At 39.5% G+C, this 16,236-nt stretch overlaps 2 protein-coding genes across 2 annotated transcripts; both read right to left on the reverse strand.

The window, feature by feature from the left end:
- Positions 1-600: 600 nt before the first annotated feature.
- Positions 601-6,469, reverse strand: LOC128379644 (suppressor of hairless protein homolog). The gene is made up of 11 exons (XM_053339335.1): positions 6,441-6,469; positions 5,574-5,612; positions 5,340-5,435; positions 5,090-5,255; positions 4,549-4,723; positions 4,263-4,400; positions 3,487-3,599; positions 3,151-3,291; positions 1,985-2,140; positions 1,770-1,873; positions 601-1,673 (listed from the first exon to the last, which is right to left on the reverse strand). Exons 1-11 carry the CDS (start codon positions 6,458-6,460, stop codon positions 1,352-1,354), a joined length of 1,470 nt encoding a protein of 489 aa, XP_053195310.1. The 5' UTR covers positions 6,461-6,469; the 3' UTR covers positions 601-1,351.
- A 686-nt stretch (positions 6,470-7,155) lies between these two features.
- Positions 7,156-16,205, reverse strand: hgsnat (heparan-alpha-glucosaminide N-acetyltransferase). The gene is made up of 18 exons (XM_053339318.1): positions 16,018-16,205; positions 15,018-15,133; positions 14,233-14,369; positions 13,862-13,980; positions 13,676-13,745; positions 13,395-13,464; positions 12,760-12,863; positions 12,475-12,551; positions 12,258-12,288; positions 11,509-11,669; positions 11,210-11,325; positions 10,885-11,006; positions 10,372-10,498; positions 10,124-10,210; positions 9,921-9,998; positions 9,679-9,749; positions 9,004-9,116; positions 7,156-8,744 (listed from the first exon to the last, which is right to left on the reverse strand). Exons 1-18 carry the CDS (start codon positions 16,190-16,192, stop codon positions 8,563-8,565), a joined length of 1,956 nt encoding a protein of 651 aa, XP_053195293.1. The 5' UTR covers positions 16,193-16,205; the 3' UTR covers positions 7,156-8,562.
- Positions 16,206-16,236: the final 31 nt, after the last annotated feature.

The raw sequence follows: 16,236 nt of genomic DNA on the forward strand, positions 1-16,236 counted from the left end.
AACAGCTGACCAATCAGCTTGTTACCTATCATAAAGCAAACTTTTGGGGAAAATTGTACTTGATCAGATATAATGCTGTTTCTCTATGAGCAACTACCAGCCCACTTACGGTGCCGGTAGTTGCAACCTGAACAGTGCTTACTCAAATGACAGATGATTAGCTAAAAGAAATTGATCAACAGAATATTGTAGGAGTAATACTATTAGACTTTAGTGCCGCCTTTGATTGATCATAGTTTGCTACTAAGGAAGAGTTGTTGCTTTAGTCCACCTGCTTTAGCATGAATATAAGAGACCACAGAAGCTTTTCTTTAACAGGAGCTTCTCAAATGCAATACATATACAGTATGGGATCCCACAGGGCTCTTCACTTGGACCACTGCTTTTTTCTCAATTTCTATAAGTCGTCTATGTATGCAGATGGTTCAACACTGTACATGTCTGCACCAACAGTTAAGGAAATCACCTCCCTCAGCCCTCTGACTAGAAGTATTGTATTAAGAACCAGACACTGAGTTAGCCCTAAACCCCAGCTGAACTGGTTCTGAATAATATTGCTATTAAGCAAGATCAGAAAACTAATCTTTCTGGTGTAACCTTAGACTGTAAACTGTCATGGTCAAGACATACATATTTACTGGCACAAAAAATGGGGATAAACATATCTGAAGTCAAGAGATGTTCTTTTTTAACAACACATCTGACCAAACAGGTCCTACAGACTTAAGTATTATCAAACTTTGACTATTGCCTGGTGGTCTAGTTAGGTACTATAAAGATGAATCCAGGGAAGTTACAAGTTCAGAACAGAGCAGCTTGGCTTGCCCTTCAGTACACACAGAGACCTAATATAAACAACTTGTATGACTAACTCTTCTTGCTCAAAGTTAATGAGAGGTTAAAAGCATCACTTCTTTCTTTTGTAAAAAACATTGATGTATTTAAAATCCCTGATTGTTTGTATAGGCAGATCAGACTCAGCTCTATTGCACAAATATCCCTCAAGATATGCCACCAGTGGTAACTACACAAATCCAAAAACCAAAACAAATTTGAAACAATGTGCAGTGTCGTACAGAGCTATGATTGAGTGGAACTCCCTTCCAGGTCATATTTCTAAATAACTCAGAATAAAGCTAATTTCAAAAACAAGTGAAGCAACACCTCCGGGCTATTAGATCTAAGTGTGCATTGCTGACTTATTATTTTAATTTTATTCATACATTATTATTTTATTATTTGTGTTACTATTTGTGTGTCGTTATTTATTGTTTTTTTGTGTGTTGATGGTTCCTCCTTTGTCATATGTTTTGTGTGGACACCATGAAGTTTTCTGGGGGTCCTATTAAAATCAAATCAAATCAAATAAAATCATATCACTACTGTTGTAAACTGCATGGCCATCTCCTAGTCTGCCCAATGATGATGATGGTGAAGATGAAGAAGCCGGTGATGATGAAGAGGTGCTATGTGTCCGCAGAATGGCCCCTGCGGCACTGCAGTGGGGTCGGGGCCCCGGTTCAGGGGTGTAGGTAAAGGTGAGGGCAGTGGCGTAGATGATGCCATCATTGCGGACCAGCGTGACGGGGACCTGCACTGGCTGTCTCACCCAGCGCCAGCCTTCCCTGAAGGCAGAAATGTCCGGCACAACACACAGTACGCTCTCTCCACATCTTAGCAAACCAGACAAATGAGAAAAGGTCTGAATATTTGGGTCATCACACAAATGTGCACACACAGAGATATGTAACAGTGACAGACACTTGTACCTGTACATGGTGTCAGCCTCCACGTCTCCAAACCACACTCTGAGGTTAGGGGTGAAGTTCTGTCCTGTCAGCTCCAGCATCGCCACATCTCCTCCACCATTTAACTGGACACAGACATACAAAAAAGGCTTTAAAGTCTGAATAAAAAATGAAAGAACTGCAGTTGCTGACAAAAAACATAAGTATATTTTTAAAAGAAAAGGTTATGTGTTTACCTGCAGACTCTCCACCACAGGAACAGGTGTGACCGGTGAGGGGACCGGGCCCATGCCCTCATAAAAGGTGTACTCTGCTTTGTCAGTGCTAATGATAGTCCAGGAAGCCCCGTCGTTAATAATCTCCTTGTTAGTTTCTTTAGAGCATTGTGTGGCCTGAAGAAAAAAAAAAAAACCCAAAAAACATGTAAATAAATTTCACTTCCCACTTTCATAACCAACAAGGGGAAAGACATACTTGAGCAACATATCACAGTGTCAGGCAGGAGGTTGAAATGACAGGGTCAAAGATTAGTCTATCTTCTCTTGCTCCAGAATTTTCACTGAGAGAAACTGCAAGACCTCTTAAATGGGAACTAATTTCAAAGCTCACACCTGCTGTAAAATATGCTCTTGGCAGGTTAAAATTCTGTTTTTTTTAACAAGCAGAAACAGTTGTAGCTAGCTGAAGTTACAAAAACACTATATTGACAGACACACTAGTTACAGGGTAGGTTTACAATTTCTTTTGAGTCTGTCCGACAACTAAGTGCCCAAAAGAAAACTGACATGTTTTTTTCTTGCTGTAATGTTTCCTCCTGTTCATACTGACCATTAAGACATTCCTTCATAATTCACTTTAAATGTAAGTGATTGGAGACAAAATGACCGCCCTCTCAAAAATGCAAAAATGTATTTTAAAGTTTATTTGAAGCTAATATGAGGCTCCAGTCATCAAAATTAGCCTAATAAGACAAGACTGTCTTTTTAGTGCCACATTCCAAATTCTCAAAACCTGTTTTAATGTTCATACGGGCACCTGACTATTGTTTTAAAACTGTAAAAACCTGAATCTGACCTTTAACATACATACTACCTCACAGATTATTACCAGTTATTATATTGCCACATTTTTCTACAAAAATGTTTCCACTTATTACAAAAGAAACATTTCTTTACTACTTTAAAAGGTACTGAATCTTGTGAACTTCATACAGAATTGCTAATATGCAAAAACAAAGAAGCAGATGTTTTTCCCCTAACCTTCTCTGAGTCATATTTTCTTCAGTGCAACTACGACTCAAACTGAGATTTAGGATTAAGATAAGATTAAGACCTGATTCAATAAGTAGAAATGGAATCATGATCACAGCTGACAAACTCCAAAAGGTACTCTGATTGCGCACCTGGAACTGGATGATTCGCTCCTGTGAGAGACAGAGATACATTCTGTCTGTGTCTTTCAGGTAGAAGGCACATTTGTGGAGTTGGGACACCGGGTCATCTGCGTCTAATAATGCAGTCTGCTTGTCCACTTTGCGAATGATCTGCGAAATACAAAGAAACACACTTATCATTGACACACAGGAACAGATCATATACATATGCCCAAATGAACACTAACCCAGGTCACACAGTTAGAAACATCACTACACCCATATTTAAGTACACCTGCGGTATGGTCAATTTCTTACAAACAATAGTACAAGTGACATATGAATTGACATAGACACAATGCATACCAGTCTAGGCAAGGCCATGCCAGTTACAGAACAGACCAGTTTAACTGTCTGGCCATAGTGAATGTAGCCATCTCTCACAGCAAACTCCTCTCCCTCAGACTCCTCATCATCCACTAAAGAAAATGACACAGAATACAGAAACAAAGTCACTTTTTGCAGGAATTAAAAGGGGCCATATTATAGACCTTTTCCATAAGTTAAAACAGTTTCCTTGGGTCTTCATAAAATGTATCTGACACAGTTTGGTCCGAATACCTCAAGGATCAAGCAGCCTTCTCATCCTGTGTAAACAGCCCTGTTCAGAATGGCAGGTTGAGTGCCTGTCCCGCTCACCTCACCACTCTCTCCTGCAGCTACCATGGCAACTGTCGATCCTGTTTTGTTTATTCCTGTTACTTGCATGACTTTGACGACAGGATTGTTTGTATTTATTCTCTCATAACAGCCAAACGAGCAACAGCAAACACTGACGAGTCCAAAACCAGCGCAGTGATGTTACTCAAGCTCAGCATGAATGAACCCAAAATTAATTTAATAAAATTCAAATGGATGTCGAAATATCTGCATCATGATGCACATTTGCAAAAAGTCTGAATTTATGCTTTGGCATGTCTGTCTGTCAGTTCTGATAGATCACGGCTATGCTGACATTGTAGCTGCTCCGTCCGCACTCAAAATAACATCTAAAGACATAAATATGGCAGTGATGTTATTTTTTTAATACACATTTATATCTATATGTTGTGTAACTTTAAAAAAGAGAAAGTGTGACTCACAGAGGTGGATGTGGAAAGCACCCCACTGTTGAGAGCTGGCATGAAAGTTTCCACCTTCGACATGAAGATACCTGGTACTAACAGTCTGGGATCGCAGACGATTAAATAATGCCACCTTTGTTCCCGATGCTATACACACTGAGAGATAGAGAGAAAGAGAGAGAGTGAAATATTTTAACACTCAAAGAGAACCTAAAATGTAAATTAAAGTATTTGTTTGATCTTTTCCACATGAAAATGAAATGTCAGCTCACATAAGAGCGTGATGTGATATTGTGCCACTCACAATCTGCATTTTTCAAGGACTGTTTCTTTTTGGAGGGCTTGGAGATGACTTTGATTCTCTTGCCAAGGAAGACTCCGATATTGGCGCTGTTCCCATACAACATCTTCACAGACAGCATGAAGTGTTTTCTTTTATCTGAGTCACTGATATACAGCGTCTTGGCTGTGCAGAAGTGCTAATGCAAGAGGAAAAAAAGTTAGAAAGTTTTGTTTGCGTGTGTATGTCTGCTTGCCCTCCTTTCACTTCCCTGTCATCTCTCTCTCAGAACAAGTTTATCACTGACTGACTAGAAAAAAAGGGTGACATGAGGACATGCATGAATATCAGTTAAAGTGTGAATTCAGGTAACACAGTTTTGCAGCGACAAACAGGATATGGTCAAACTGCTAAGCAAAGCAGTAGTACATTTCATCCTGTGGTTACTTTGCATGGTTTATCAGTGTGAAACATCAGATAACACTAGTAGACACAGTGTAGATTAAAAACACAATCAGCAAGATAAAACCCCTACAGTACAGTGTAATTACAGATGCCCACTCACCTTTCCCTCCAGATTGAGTTGCTGCATCTCCTGCTCACTGTTGCCTATCCCAATAAATGCACATGGCTGGGCCTCCTGCTCTGTGCAACCCTCCTTCTCCATATTCTCTAACTTCTTCTGCCAGCCGCTGCCCATCAGATACACACATGGCGGAGGGCAGAAAAACCTAATTGACACAAGCAGAGGTCAAAAAACACACACTACAACACACACACACAAAGTATGCAGCTTTTAACACTCCCACACAAACCTTTTTTCATTGCCGTATGACTTTTGTGCAACTTTTGCATGTAGTATGAGCACTGTTTGATCATCTTTCTCCTTTAAGTAACTCCTCATAGCCTCTCTGAAATGAAGGGGGGGGGACACATGTTAACACACAAAACAAATTAATCAAGTTGTTTTCCTTTAGCTTTCTACACTTATTTTAAAGGCTAGTTTCTACTTGTTTGCACTGTGAAGGGGTGCCTTTGTTTCTCCTTACCTTGTCAAACGCTGAGGCTGAGGTCGCTCACCAAACTTCCTGTGAAACAAAACATCAGGGTGAAAGGTGATTAGTGTGGTTTCTCTACAGAGATGATGTAGATCAAAAAAAGAGTGCTTTAAAAAATCAATGGCAAGGTGCATGAAGTCAGTGACATCTGTAATGGAGAGATGTCATCATGTTGTATTAACCTGAGACCATTGACACACATTGTAGTTAAGGTTGGCCTGGGAAAAAGCCACTATACGGTATACAATGATTATTAGATGTAGATGTACAATTCCATAGTATTACCCACTATGAACTAATTATTATAACTATAACTAATTATTCTCTTTTTGAGCTACTTCCTGAAATAATAGTTTAATTAAACCCAGAAATGTGTGGTTAGGATCATGGGAACCAACCCTGAGTATTCTAGCAATAACGTCACTCTGCTTCTCAGTTACTAATAATAACTATTCGTTTGCTATGACATAAATTTAACAATGTTGCTATAATTTGTGAAGATATTACATTTTTGCTGCACTGCACTTGTGGAAACTGAAATTAAGTAGTGATAAAATAGGTAGCTAAGACAAAATGTAGAACTTCTGACCAAAAAAAATAACGTTTCTGAAATAGTTATCGTACGACAGCTCAACAAATGGCAGAGAAACCAGCAAACCACCATAGTACGAATAATAGTTTTGTAGAACTGACCCCACATTAAGCCACAGAGCAGCAGCACTGAAGCTAATGAAGCAACGGCAGCACACACTAACACCCAAAATACAGCCTTCAGAAACGCTACACCTCGGCCACGCTTGACCACCACAAAACAAAAACTTTTTTTCATAGCACTATGCTTTGAATTTCAGCACTTACCCCGTAACAACGGGCGCCATCTTCCAAATAACTACCCCTCCCCGCCCCCCTCCTAAAAAAAAATTGTAGAAAAAAGAAAAGTCTAACAATCGCGAGATCCCTCCCCCAGCCCCCTTCACCAAAGCCAACGACACAACAGAAGAACTAGACTGGAAGGAAAAGACGGGAGGAAAAAAAGAGGGGGGAGGTGTGACCGGTGTGACGGAGGGGGGAAAGGGGTGAGAAGAGGGGGAGGGAGGGCAGAGACGGGCAGAGGGCAGACGCCAAAACAACAGGCGTGGGAAAGTTACAAAGTCGCGCGAGAGCGGAAAAACTCTCATAATAGACATGAATGAAGTTTGACCGGTTGTATCGCGAGATTCAGAGAAACTTTCACAACTGGGTTTCTTTCTTCTTCTTTTTTTTTTTTTTTTTTTTTACACACAAGGCACACAGACTGTAACTGGATTCCCACGCCTTATTGAGCAATAAAGGAAACACCTCTCTACATTGAAAGTATGGAAAGTAGAGTTTGAGGTTGAATTAGTGAACATGAACTGGAAAACATGAAACGTATATAAAACATTGTAAAAACACACCATTTTAAGACTATCCTTAGAGAAAAGTGCAGTTTCATAGCCTGGCCAAAAGACCGAGTAACAAAGAAATGACCATGTTAAATTAACATTACAATAAAATCCACCTTAAAACTCAAACAGCACAAACAATATTTCGGAATTATTTTTTATTATTAACATATTTTCAAAGGTGAATATAAAAAAATTAAATGTATAAAAGTTTGACAATTTTATCCATGAAGACAGTAGAAGATAAACAATTATTCCAAAATCTCTCACAGCATTTGGATATCTAACATACAGAACATGATTTTGCAAAATATGTTGATAAAACATATTCACCTCCAATCATTGGAAGGAGCACATTGAACGTGTGTGGTATGACAAGAAATCATCAAATATATTATTTTAAATCTCACTGCTGTACAGAGAAAACATACAGTAGCATTACATAATTATATTGTGTAAATTCATGATACATTTACCAAAGTGAAAAAAAAAATCTACTTAAAAGAAGCAAACTTTTGGCAGGAGAAAGATTAATCGTTTTTGGCAATGGCATCATAAAATGGGGCATTGCGTGTCAAACATTTTAAAGAGGGGGCTATTTTGTGACTTCTGTTTTTGGAAACCTCATCAAAAATGCACTCTGTATTACCCAAACTGCAAGCAACCTCCTGTGGGTTTGAATAGTCATCTGACATGCCCTTCTTCACTTCCCCTCAGCTCCTGGGAACATGTAGCATCATGTCACACTTGTGGACACCTGCTGACTGAGGGAGCGGAGGATTGCAAATGGAAAACACAGGCCTAATGATCAGCAATAATACCAGTAAATGATGATTAAAACTACACAGACAGAGGAATGAAATGTTGTATATACTGTTAATCTCAAGTTTTAAAACATCTACATACTGCCACACTTAAATATCTTGTGAATTATATCAATATGAATGTTCATAATACATTCTTCATAAGATTTTCACTTCGGGGTATATCATTCACAGCCTCCTTTGGTCATTTCACCTGGCAACACACCTGGGATTCAGTCTCATAAAATCTCACTTCTGCTTTAAAAGTAATGCAGTGGTACTTGTGATGGCAGCAGGGATTCTCCCTGGGGGAAGTCAACAAGGGCTTGTTAAACCACTACTTCAACACCCTGCTGCTGCAGTCTGTGGTGCAAGATGAGGAATGAAAACCAGCATATGTAACACATAGTCAAACAGCAATTAAAGAATGACTGTCTTCTATTCTTTGTGGAGTTCTTCCTGAGTCAGTTAAGATATTTGGCAGGGGTCAGCTGCTTTATATCTTCAGATCTTTGAAAAAAAAAAGGTTGACACTATTATAAAGTAGTGACGCAAAATTAGAAAAAGTAGTGCTACTTGGAAGTAAGACACGCATATACATTTAGAGACAGAGTCCATATAATTTTGACAGAATAAATCAAGTCTCCACTTTTCCAATTTCCATGTTTTCAGATTATAACTCCAGCAATTCTGATGTAAACAATGTCCTCTGCTTTCGTTGTCTGAAGACCCCATCATTAAGGGGCCCGGCTTCTAAATTTTCCAGAAAATCTTCTTCCTGTAGAGCACATAGGAGATGAAGACCCAACAGGAAGTAGCCACAAGGTTCTGCGTGAGGTGCTCAGCGTGGGATTGACTGTTGGCCATGTGCCAACGGAAGGGGAAGTACTCCTCAAACACTTCATGGCCCACATACACAAGGATGGAGTTCATACCTGATTTCACACACACAAGCGAGAGTAAATCAAAAGGTCATGCTGATTATAGAGAAAGACTAATAATAATCAAAATCTAAGAAGTAAAGAAGGGTATGCATGTGGATGATTTTCATGGTTCATATTTATCTAAGTCTAAGATAGAAAGGGTTCAACTTAACTGAAGTCAAAAACAGGCAAGTAGGTTGTATAGTATTATGTAATATTAAATGTCCACTAACTTGGCTTTTAATATCTGACAATATGGTGCAGTACTCACCAGGGTAGTAGAAAGGCGCTCCAGACCACCACTTCTTTACATCCACTGTGTAGTAGACCAGCACTAGCAGCACAAAGGCAAAACAGGCCAGTGTCGTCACATAGGACAGAGACCTAGAAGTCAAATGGACACACACACAGTCATAAAGGCATTCTACTGTATTTCTGAAGGATATCTCAAGTTTTAATGTGTCTGGTAAAAAGTAACTGCACAAAACTCTTCACATACAGGACACAAATACTTCACCATTGAACTTTAAAACCAGCATAAGTGTCATTTCAAGTGGATTTCCCTAAAGGTGAACAACTTCTGACCATGCCTAGCAATGCATTGGCTCAGATGGGTGACTGGCTTGGCAACCATGTGCCAAAAATTCAACCCAGCTGAACTTTTAGACTGCATGTTCTGGTCAAACAGTACTTTAGGTTTAGGGAAGTAGCTGTCTAGGATTGTTAAGGAAATGTTGTAAAACCATAACAGAACTTAAATTTAGTAAATGATACACCATGAGTCATGAGTCCGTTTATATACATCAAGGCATACAAGGCATTTAAAAACAAAGAGAGGAAAGAATGTTACGACAGGCCACTATAAAGTACTAAAAATGTAATAAACAAAAGAGCACTTATAGCAGTTCTAAGATACACGAAAAATATAACAACAAGATATCATTACCATAAGTTCTTGTTGACAGGAATGAATCCCTGGTCTGTGGAACACTTAGTCAGAACTGCTGAAATGGCTCCCTGTGTGTTACAAGAGACAAAAAAGTAAACACTGTCCTATTTCATTGCAAACATTGTGACTGCAATCCTACTTAGTAATGTTATGAGTGATTTAATGTACTCAGAAGGAACAAGTTATTAATATACATGAGTGCACATACTGTAAAAAGCAGATCAAGTTATTGTGCTTACCAGTATGAGACCCCATATGAGGAACCTTGACACAATACTTGTATGGAGATCTCTGTAGTGTAAGATTATCTTTCCCGCCTGGAAAAATGGAAAATTCATCAATTCAAGCTTTAACTGAATCCCCTTGGATGTTCCAGTTAGCTATATGAGCATTCATTTGGAGACACAGAGAAATAAGAGACAGACAAACACATATTCCAAACCTGTAATCCAAGAAAAGCCATGAAGACAGAGTTGATGCTACCAAGAACACCTTCAGGATCATAAGGCATGCCAGTCGCATAAATCACCTTCATTTGAATGGGAAAAATTGATTTTTGTAAATACTCGGTCCACCATTGCATCATTTGTGCATGAGAGAAACCTGATATATAGTGTACCGTCTCAAGTTATAAAAAGATTTAATGTGTCTGCTGTTGGTATGTTCTGGGAGTTTTTTTTGGTCACTAACCCGTGATGAGGGAGTCTGGTAGATGTGGTTTTCTCCAAGGAGCCAACGATCAATAAACCCAGCTGCTCCACCGGTGCAGTTGGCATACAGACCCATGTCCCCAATGCCACCTGGACCTAGATAGCCACTGTTCAAAAGAAGAGGGTGTCAGTATTATTAGTCTTCAGGTTTAAAAAAAGAAGTAAATAAACACTATATACAGACTCAATCTGTTGAGAGAAAGCAAAACAATCTGAGTTGATGCCTCCAGAGAAATTTGAGATCTGCATCTGGGTCAAAATGACACTACTAAAGCATATGCTGATAATTAGACGGAAGTACCATTACTTTAAACATTTCTGCAAGAAACACAAACCCCTCACATAAACAGACTAAAGACCAAAGACACACACATTGAAAAATACTATAAATAAATAAAGTGGACAAATCCTTGTTGTTCGCTAAGCATTTCCCTCTTGGTACAAAAATACAGTCACATGTAAATATAAACATGTGCTGTCCTGATTGACTCACTTTGGGCAGTCGGGTACAGGAAGTACGAAAGTGAGGCATAGCCAGATGGTTTCCAAAAGAAGTACACACAGCCAGGCTGGCCAGTACAGCAGGATATCAAGGCATGGGGACCACCATGCATCCTGGAAAACACAGATATTTCTCACTTAGACCCTTTCATTGTCCTTCCAAATTCATTTAACAAACAAATTTATCATAGATAGTTAAGCAAGAGGTTACATCAGAATTCATTTAGGATTTATGTATTCATGGCAAACGTGTCTTTAAGTAATTCATGTTACAGATCAATTTAAAGAATGAAGGTAAAATGGAACTGTTGGCTGACCGTTGTAATGATGTCAAGGTGAGCTCTCGCCACCAGCAGATCCAAGCAGGCTACAACAAGGTATGACCAGGCCAGGCGCTGCAACACACCTGGGATCCGCAGGTTGTTCCACGATACTGCGGTGTTGAGAAGGATCAAGTGTGAGCCCAAGTGCAGGAAGAAACACACAAGCAAGTAAATAAAGGAAGACGCAGCCACATAAGTCCACAGAGACTGTACAGTGATGAATAATATTGTCTGTTAATCATCTAAATGGTTTGGGATACGACAACCATTAATACAGAACTGTTTATACTCACATGGTCCCTGACAGTAATTTGGATTGATGATGAAGACGCCAATGATGAAGAGCTGCAGGCTCCTCCACACAACTTTTCTCAACAGTGAGCTGCGAGTCGCACCTGCACGTAACATTGAGTTGACTGAAAGAGCGATGGATGTCCCCATGATGAACACAAACCTGGTGGAGGAGGGAGATGGAAAGAGAGAGAGAAAATGAGACAAAGAGAGTGTTAGAAATAATATATGATTAAATAAGATAAGATACATATACATCTGATAACAAATTAGAGCCCACCAATAAATATGGCCAACATATTGTCATCAGATTATATTAATCTTGCTATCGGGGCCTTATTAAGTTAATTTTTTTAGGGGGGGTGTCTGGTTAAATATTGGTCTGGAGTCTATTTCCAAATTCAACAACCCATAAACAAGTTCACACCGGTTTGCAGGGAGAACTAGCTTATGATAGAAAATGCATATCAGAACATAATCCTTCAAGCAAGTTGTAATGACTTGAACATCTACTGCAACTCATTATAAATACCTTTATGCATGAATTCCACATTATCTGTAATGATCATGGTTCTGGCTCTCTGTCAGTACATACTTTGCCATGATCATTGCATTACAAAATATCAGCAAATAGTTACTTTCATGTTTGAGTGGAAATAAAGAGTGTCCAATTGTAGAGTGGAGTTGATTAATCTGCAGTGTGAAAATATGCCAGTGAAACATTACAGAAGAAAATGTAAATGGAGTTTACCAAGGGAAAACCAGATCTGCAACAGTAAGGCCTGTAAGGAGACAAACAGGAAACACTGTCAGAATAAATCCAATCCACTTTATTTATATAGCATGATTTTAACAAACACAGTGTTTCTAAAGTGCTAATAAACTCCAAAACCAAGATATTTTACAAAGATATGTGAATAAAGAGTCATTTTAACATGTTTGAAAAAAAGAGAACAATTGAGACTCACCATTCCAGCTCTCATGTCTGAAAAACCAATACCGCCCCCCTCCATAATTCACAAACACCATAATTACTAAAGAGATCCTGTCAGGAAACAGAAAATACAGCATTACTGAAAAGCATGGAGAAAATCAAAGTTGCATGGACACACTCATCTCAAATGTGAAACGCATAGCAGTGAGAATCATGTGACACACGACAGATCAGACCAAGTGGTAAATTAGCGAACATATTTCTTTAAAAAGCTGAGCTGCTAGGGTGAGCGGCAGGTGGGGTGGGGTTAATGGCCTACCCTCTGAATGTGTCCAGAGATCGCAGCCTTTTGCTGGGGCTGGGTGATGGAGGGAGGATGTTGTCAGTAACTGGTGCCACTGTCCTGCCAGGGGAGCCCAGTTCCTGCATGATGAAAGTTAAGTTAGATATTAACATTATTCTACTGAAAGCATACACACTACTGCACCCTGTGGCATTAACTTGAGTGAAAGAAACATTCACTATACAAGTCACAGAGTTACACATAATACTTTATACAATTCGTAAAGGATTTGACCAATATCAATTCTTGAAGAAAATATCTAGTAACCAATTTTGTGCAACTATTAGTTATTGTTTGACATGAAAGTGAAGCAACCCTCCATTCAAATAGCTTGTAAACTCTCTACTAAAACCTTTACTAACTCTTTAAGTGAAAAAGTGCTAAATATAGGCAGCATGTGTCATATAAAATATGTTTTAAATGGTGTCAATTGTTTTTTTAAACTAAAAACTAAAAACACACAGAGCTGCTTGACATAAATTCTTAAAAGTATACCAAGAAAACTGATATCAAACCCCAATGAAAATGATATTTTGTAGCTCATTTTGGTGTAGTCAGAGTAGCTAAATATAGTTTGTGACTGGAAGAATGCCCTCCAGAGAAACACTCACAGAGTTGATGAGCCTCTCTGTCTCCATAGTGCCACCAATTCGGAAGAGTAGACCCTTCACTACATCAAGTCTGGACAGGAAATAAGCAACCAGTTAGAAGTGATTCTCTAATAGCGAAAAGCTAAAGAAATGCCATCATTAATTTCATGTATCATTCATACGTCTTGATTTTGTTTGTTTATGAACTCTGCACATGTTCCAGTCAGAACAAAACAGATCACAGCTTTACTTTAATCAACTGAATAAACAGAGTTGAACAAAACAGAATAAAATGAGCTTACCCTAATATTGTTCTTCCAATGGCAAACACCAAGGCCAGTCCAGCAAAGATAAGAAAAGCTACCAAGATTGCTGTGGAGAGACAATCAGATGTACAATAGTGTGTACTCTGTGAAGGATAATAATGGTGAACACCTTACATCCACGTCTTACAAGCTTATGAATGTGTGTATGTGCGTGTGACTCACGTATGTAGCTGTTGACAGGGTCTGCATCAGTCACTATGGAGCAGCTGACCACTGAGGAGTCGTTCAAATTTTTCACCCACAGAGAGTAGTTCCCATGCTCCCCAAAGTGGAAGGGAACCCTGAGTATTTAAAACAATATGTCAATGCTTGATATCTATGCACATAGTCGTTCCATGGATCAGTTATTCAACAAATCATTCAACATATCTTTTTGTTACAAGATAGTTAGTAGACACACAATTCATCTGAACTGTCAGAGACATTTCCCACTGGTTGAAGGATAAACTGGAGGACCTTCAATGTTAATTTCATTTATACAATATATGCCGAGGTCTTGCATATGTGAAACATGTCTGTATTCATTAACTTACGTGCAGAGCTCCAGGTTGTCAGGAGTACTATTGAGCTGTAGTGTGAGTCCATGCTGAGTGCCCACAATGAAATCCTCTGAACTGAGCTGACCAGGACCGGGTTTACTAAGGACCACCCCAAGCGGCTGGTACAAACACTAACACACAGAGAAACAAGCACCAGGCATCTGAACTGCAGCATTATCATCATCAACATCATAAACATAAACTAGTCAGATATCCACCACTGGAAGGGACGAATGGAGCTTTGGTGAAAGTTCAGTCAGTTAGTTTCATTTCCCATCCCTCACACATGCTTACTCATAATTGCCTTGCTATCATTGTTTGGAGCATCAACTGAGATATCAGCTATTCACATCTAACCAATAACATGGTGTCGGTGATACACCTTAATTTTCAGCATATCATATTACAGCTGCTCTTTTAAATCTATTTTCTCCCTTTCTGCCCCTCAGTGCTTTAACGCAGCCATTTTGCATGTCTCACTTCCTCCCTATCACTGCCCAGTCACAGGTTTATCACTTCAACAACTTCATCAGCCCTATCAGTCTCAGCAGAAGTCATCAGCCACCACCACCAGTGTCTGAACTCCATGGAGAGATTTATATTGCTGCTGCTGCATAGGACTGATCTCCCGTAATAATAACATCTCCCTGTAGGCTCTAAGCGGCAAAGACTTTTGACAAGATGTAATCATAAATATAATGTCTATAATAAACTATTATTTTTGCTTCATTCACTTCTCTCTCCTGATTGAATTTTGGTGTGGAGTGTGCCCAACTTACCTGATAGCAGCGCTCTGACACCCAGGACACCACTAAATCAGAGTCCAACTCATTGTTAACTCTCAGAAGTGCCTCATCCATCTTCAGGACTCTGTGCTTGTGATAAGAGAAGCCAGCTGGAGAAAGAAATGAGCAGCACACATTGAGCAGATGCAGATAAATCCAAATCCATTTGCTATACAGACACAGAGGCACCATGCAGTAAAGATGCTGCAGCCCACAGTGTTGCTCAAGCTGACCACACCCAACTATGAGTCTACTCTTTACTAAACGCTGTATACATTATTTAAATCATATGAACCAAGTGCACATACGTTGAATAATCCTAACCTTTCTGACTCCATATTTACATAGATATTGTATAACATTAAGTGGGAGGAATCATACCGTGGATGCGTTGCGTTATTGCTCTTGTAGAGGCTAAATCAGTGTAACTATCGTGCTGTAACTTACCTCAAAGCTACTCGGCCACTGTCACCGAGGTCAATTTATTCCATACCAAAAGTGTGTATGTGGTAGTAGCTGGATGTAGCCGGAATAAGCAAAGAAACAGACGGACTGACGTGCAAGCTACAGACAGGCTAGTGCTGCTGTCTGGAAGAGGAAAGCATGTGAGAAGGCTGAAGTTATGGCTGCAGAGCCCGGTGGTCACATGCTGAATTAATCCGTAAAATAGCCCCACGGAGGGAAGTTCAAACGAGACGGACGGAGCTCATTGTTGGCTGCTTCTTCCAGCTGGTGCTGTTTGAAGCCAACCTGAACTTAGCTCCAAGCTGATATTTTATGGTTTTAATTGTCAGTTTCATTTCTATAGCCGTGAATCTGCTGTTGTTTGGACGCTTTCGTTAATACTGGAAGGAAATGAGTTTAAAAAGCCACTGAGATCAAAGTGCTGTCAATTATAACTGGACTTTCAGCTAATTAGCTTGGTAGCTAAGTGAAACTAGCTTGTGAGCCCTCATCCCCAAAAACTTGCCCTTGTGGGGGTATCGGTACTTACAGGTCGACATTTCAGCTGTCAGTGGTACCACGCAGACGGCTATGACCAAAACTATAGTTGCAAGATAAAACATCTCCACCTTCCCTGGCTTTGACATTTCGCTCTGACTTTTCTGTGTCACTGCTACGTCTGAAGTTGTGTTTTTTGTGGTTTCCTTTAATTTCCCTTTTGCCATAATAGATACCACTTCCTACTCTTCCTTGTTTTGATTTTGTAGTG

Source organism: Scomber japonicus, chromosome 2, assembly GCF_027409825.1.
Source record: "Scomber japonicus isolate fScoJap1 chromosome 2, fScoJap1.pri, whole genome shotgun sequence".
Lineage (NCBI taxonomy): Eukaryota > Metazoa > Chordata > Actinopteri > Scombriformes > Scombridae > Scomber > Scomber japonicus.

Bases quoted from the DNA above. Each gene is read 5' to 3' on its own strand.
- LOC128379644 (XM_053339335.1), bottom strand. From the start codon at position 6,460: ATGGCGCCCGTTGTTACGGG. The intron at 5,256-5,339 runs GTTTGTGTGGGA...TGTGTCAATTAG, and splicing joins TCATACGGCAATGAAAAAAG to GTTTTTCTGCCCTCCGCCAT. The intron at 3,292-3,486 runs GTATGCATTGTG...TGTATTTCGCAG, and splicing joins GCATGGCCTTGCCTAGACTG to ATCATTCGCAAAGTGGACAA.
- hgsnat (XM_053339318.1), bottom strand. From the start codon at position 16,192: ATGGCAAAAGGGAAATTAAAGGAAACCACAAAAAACACAACTTCAGAC. The intron at 14,370-15,017 runs GTAAGTTGGGCA...TCTGTGTGTTAG, and splicing joins TGTCAGAGCGCTGCTATCAG to TGTTTGTACCAGCCGCTTGG. The intron at 12,289-12,474 runs GTGAGTCTCAAT...GTCTCCTTACAG, and splicing joins CAGACATGAGAGCTGGAATG to GCCTTACTGTTGCAGATCTG.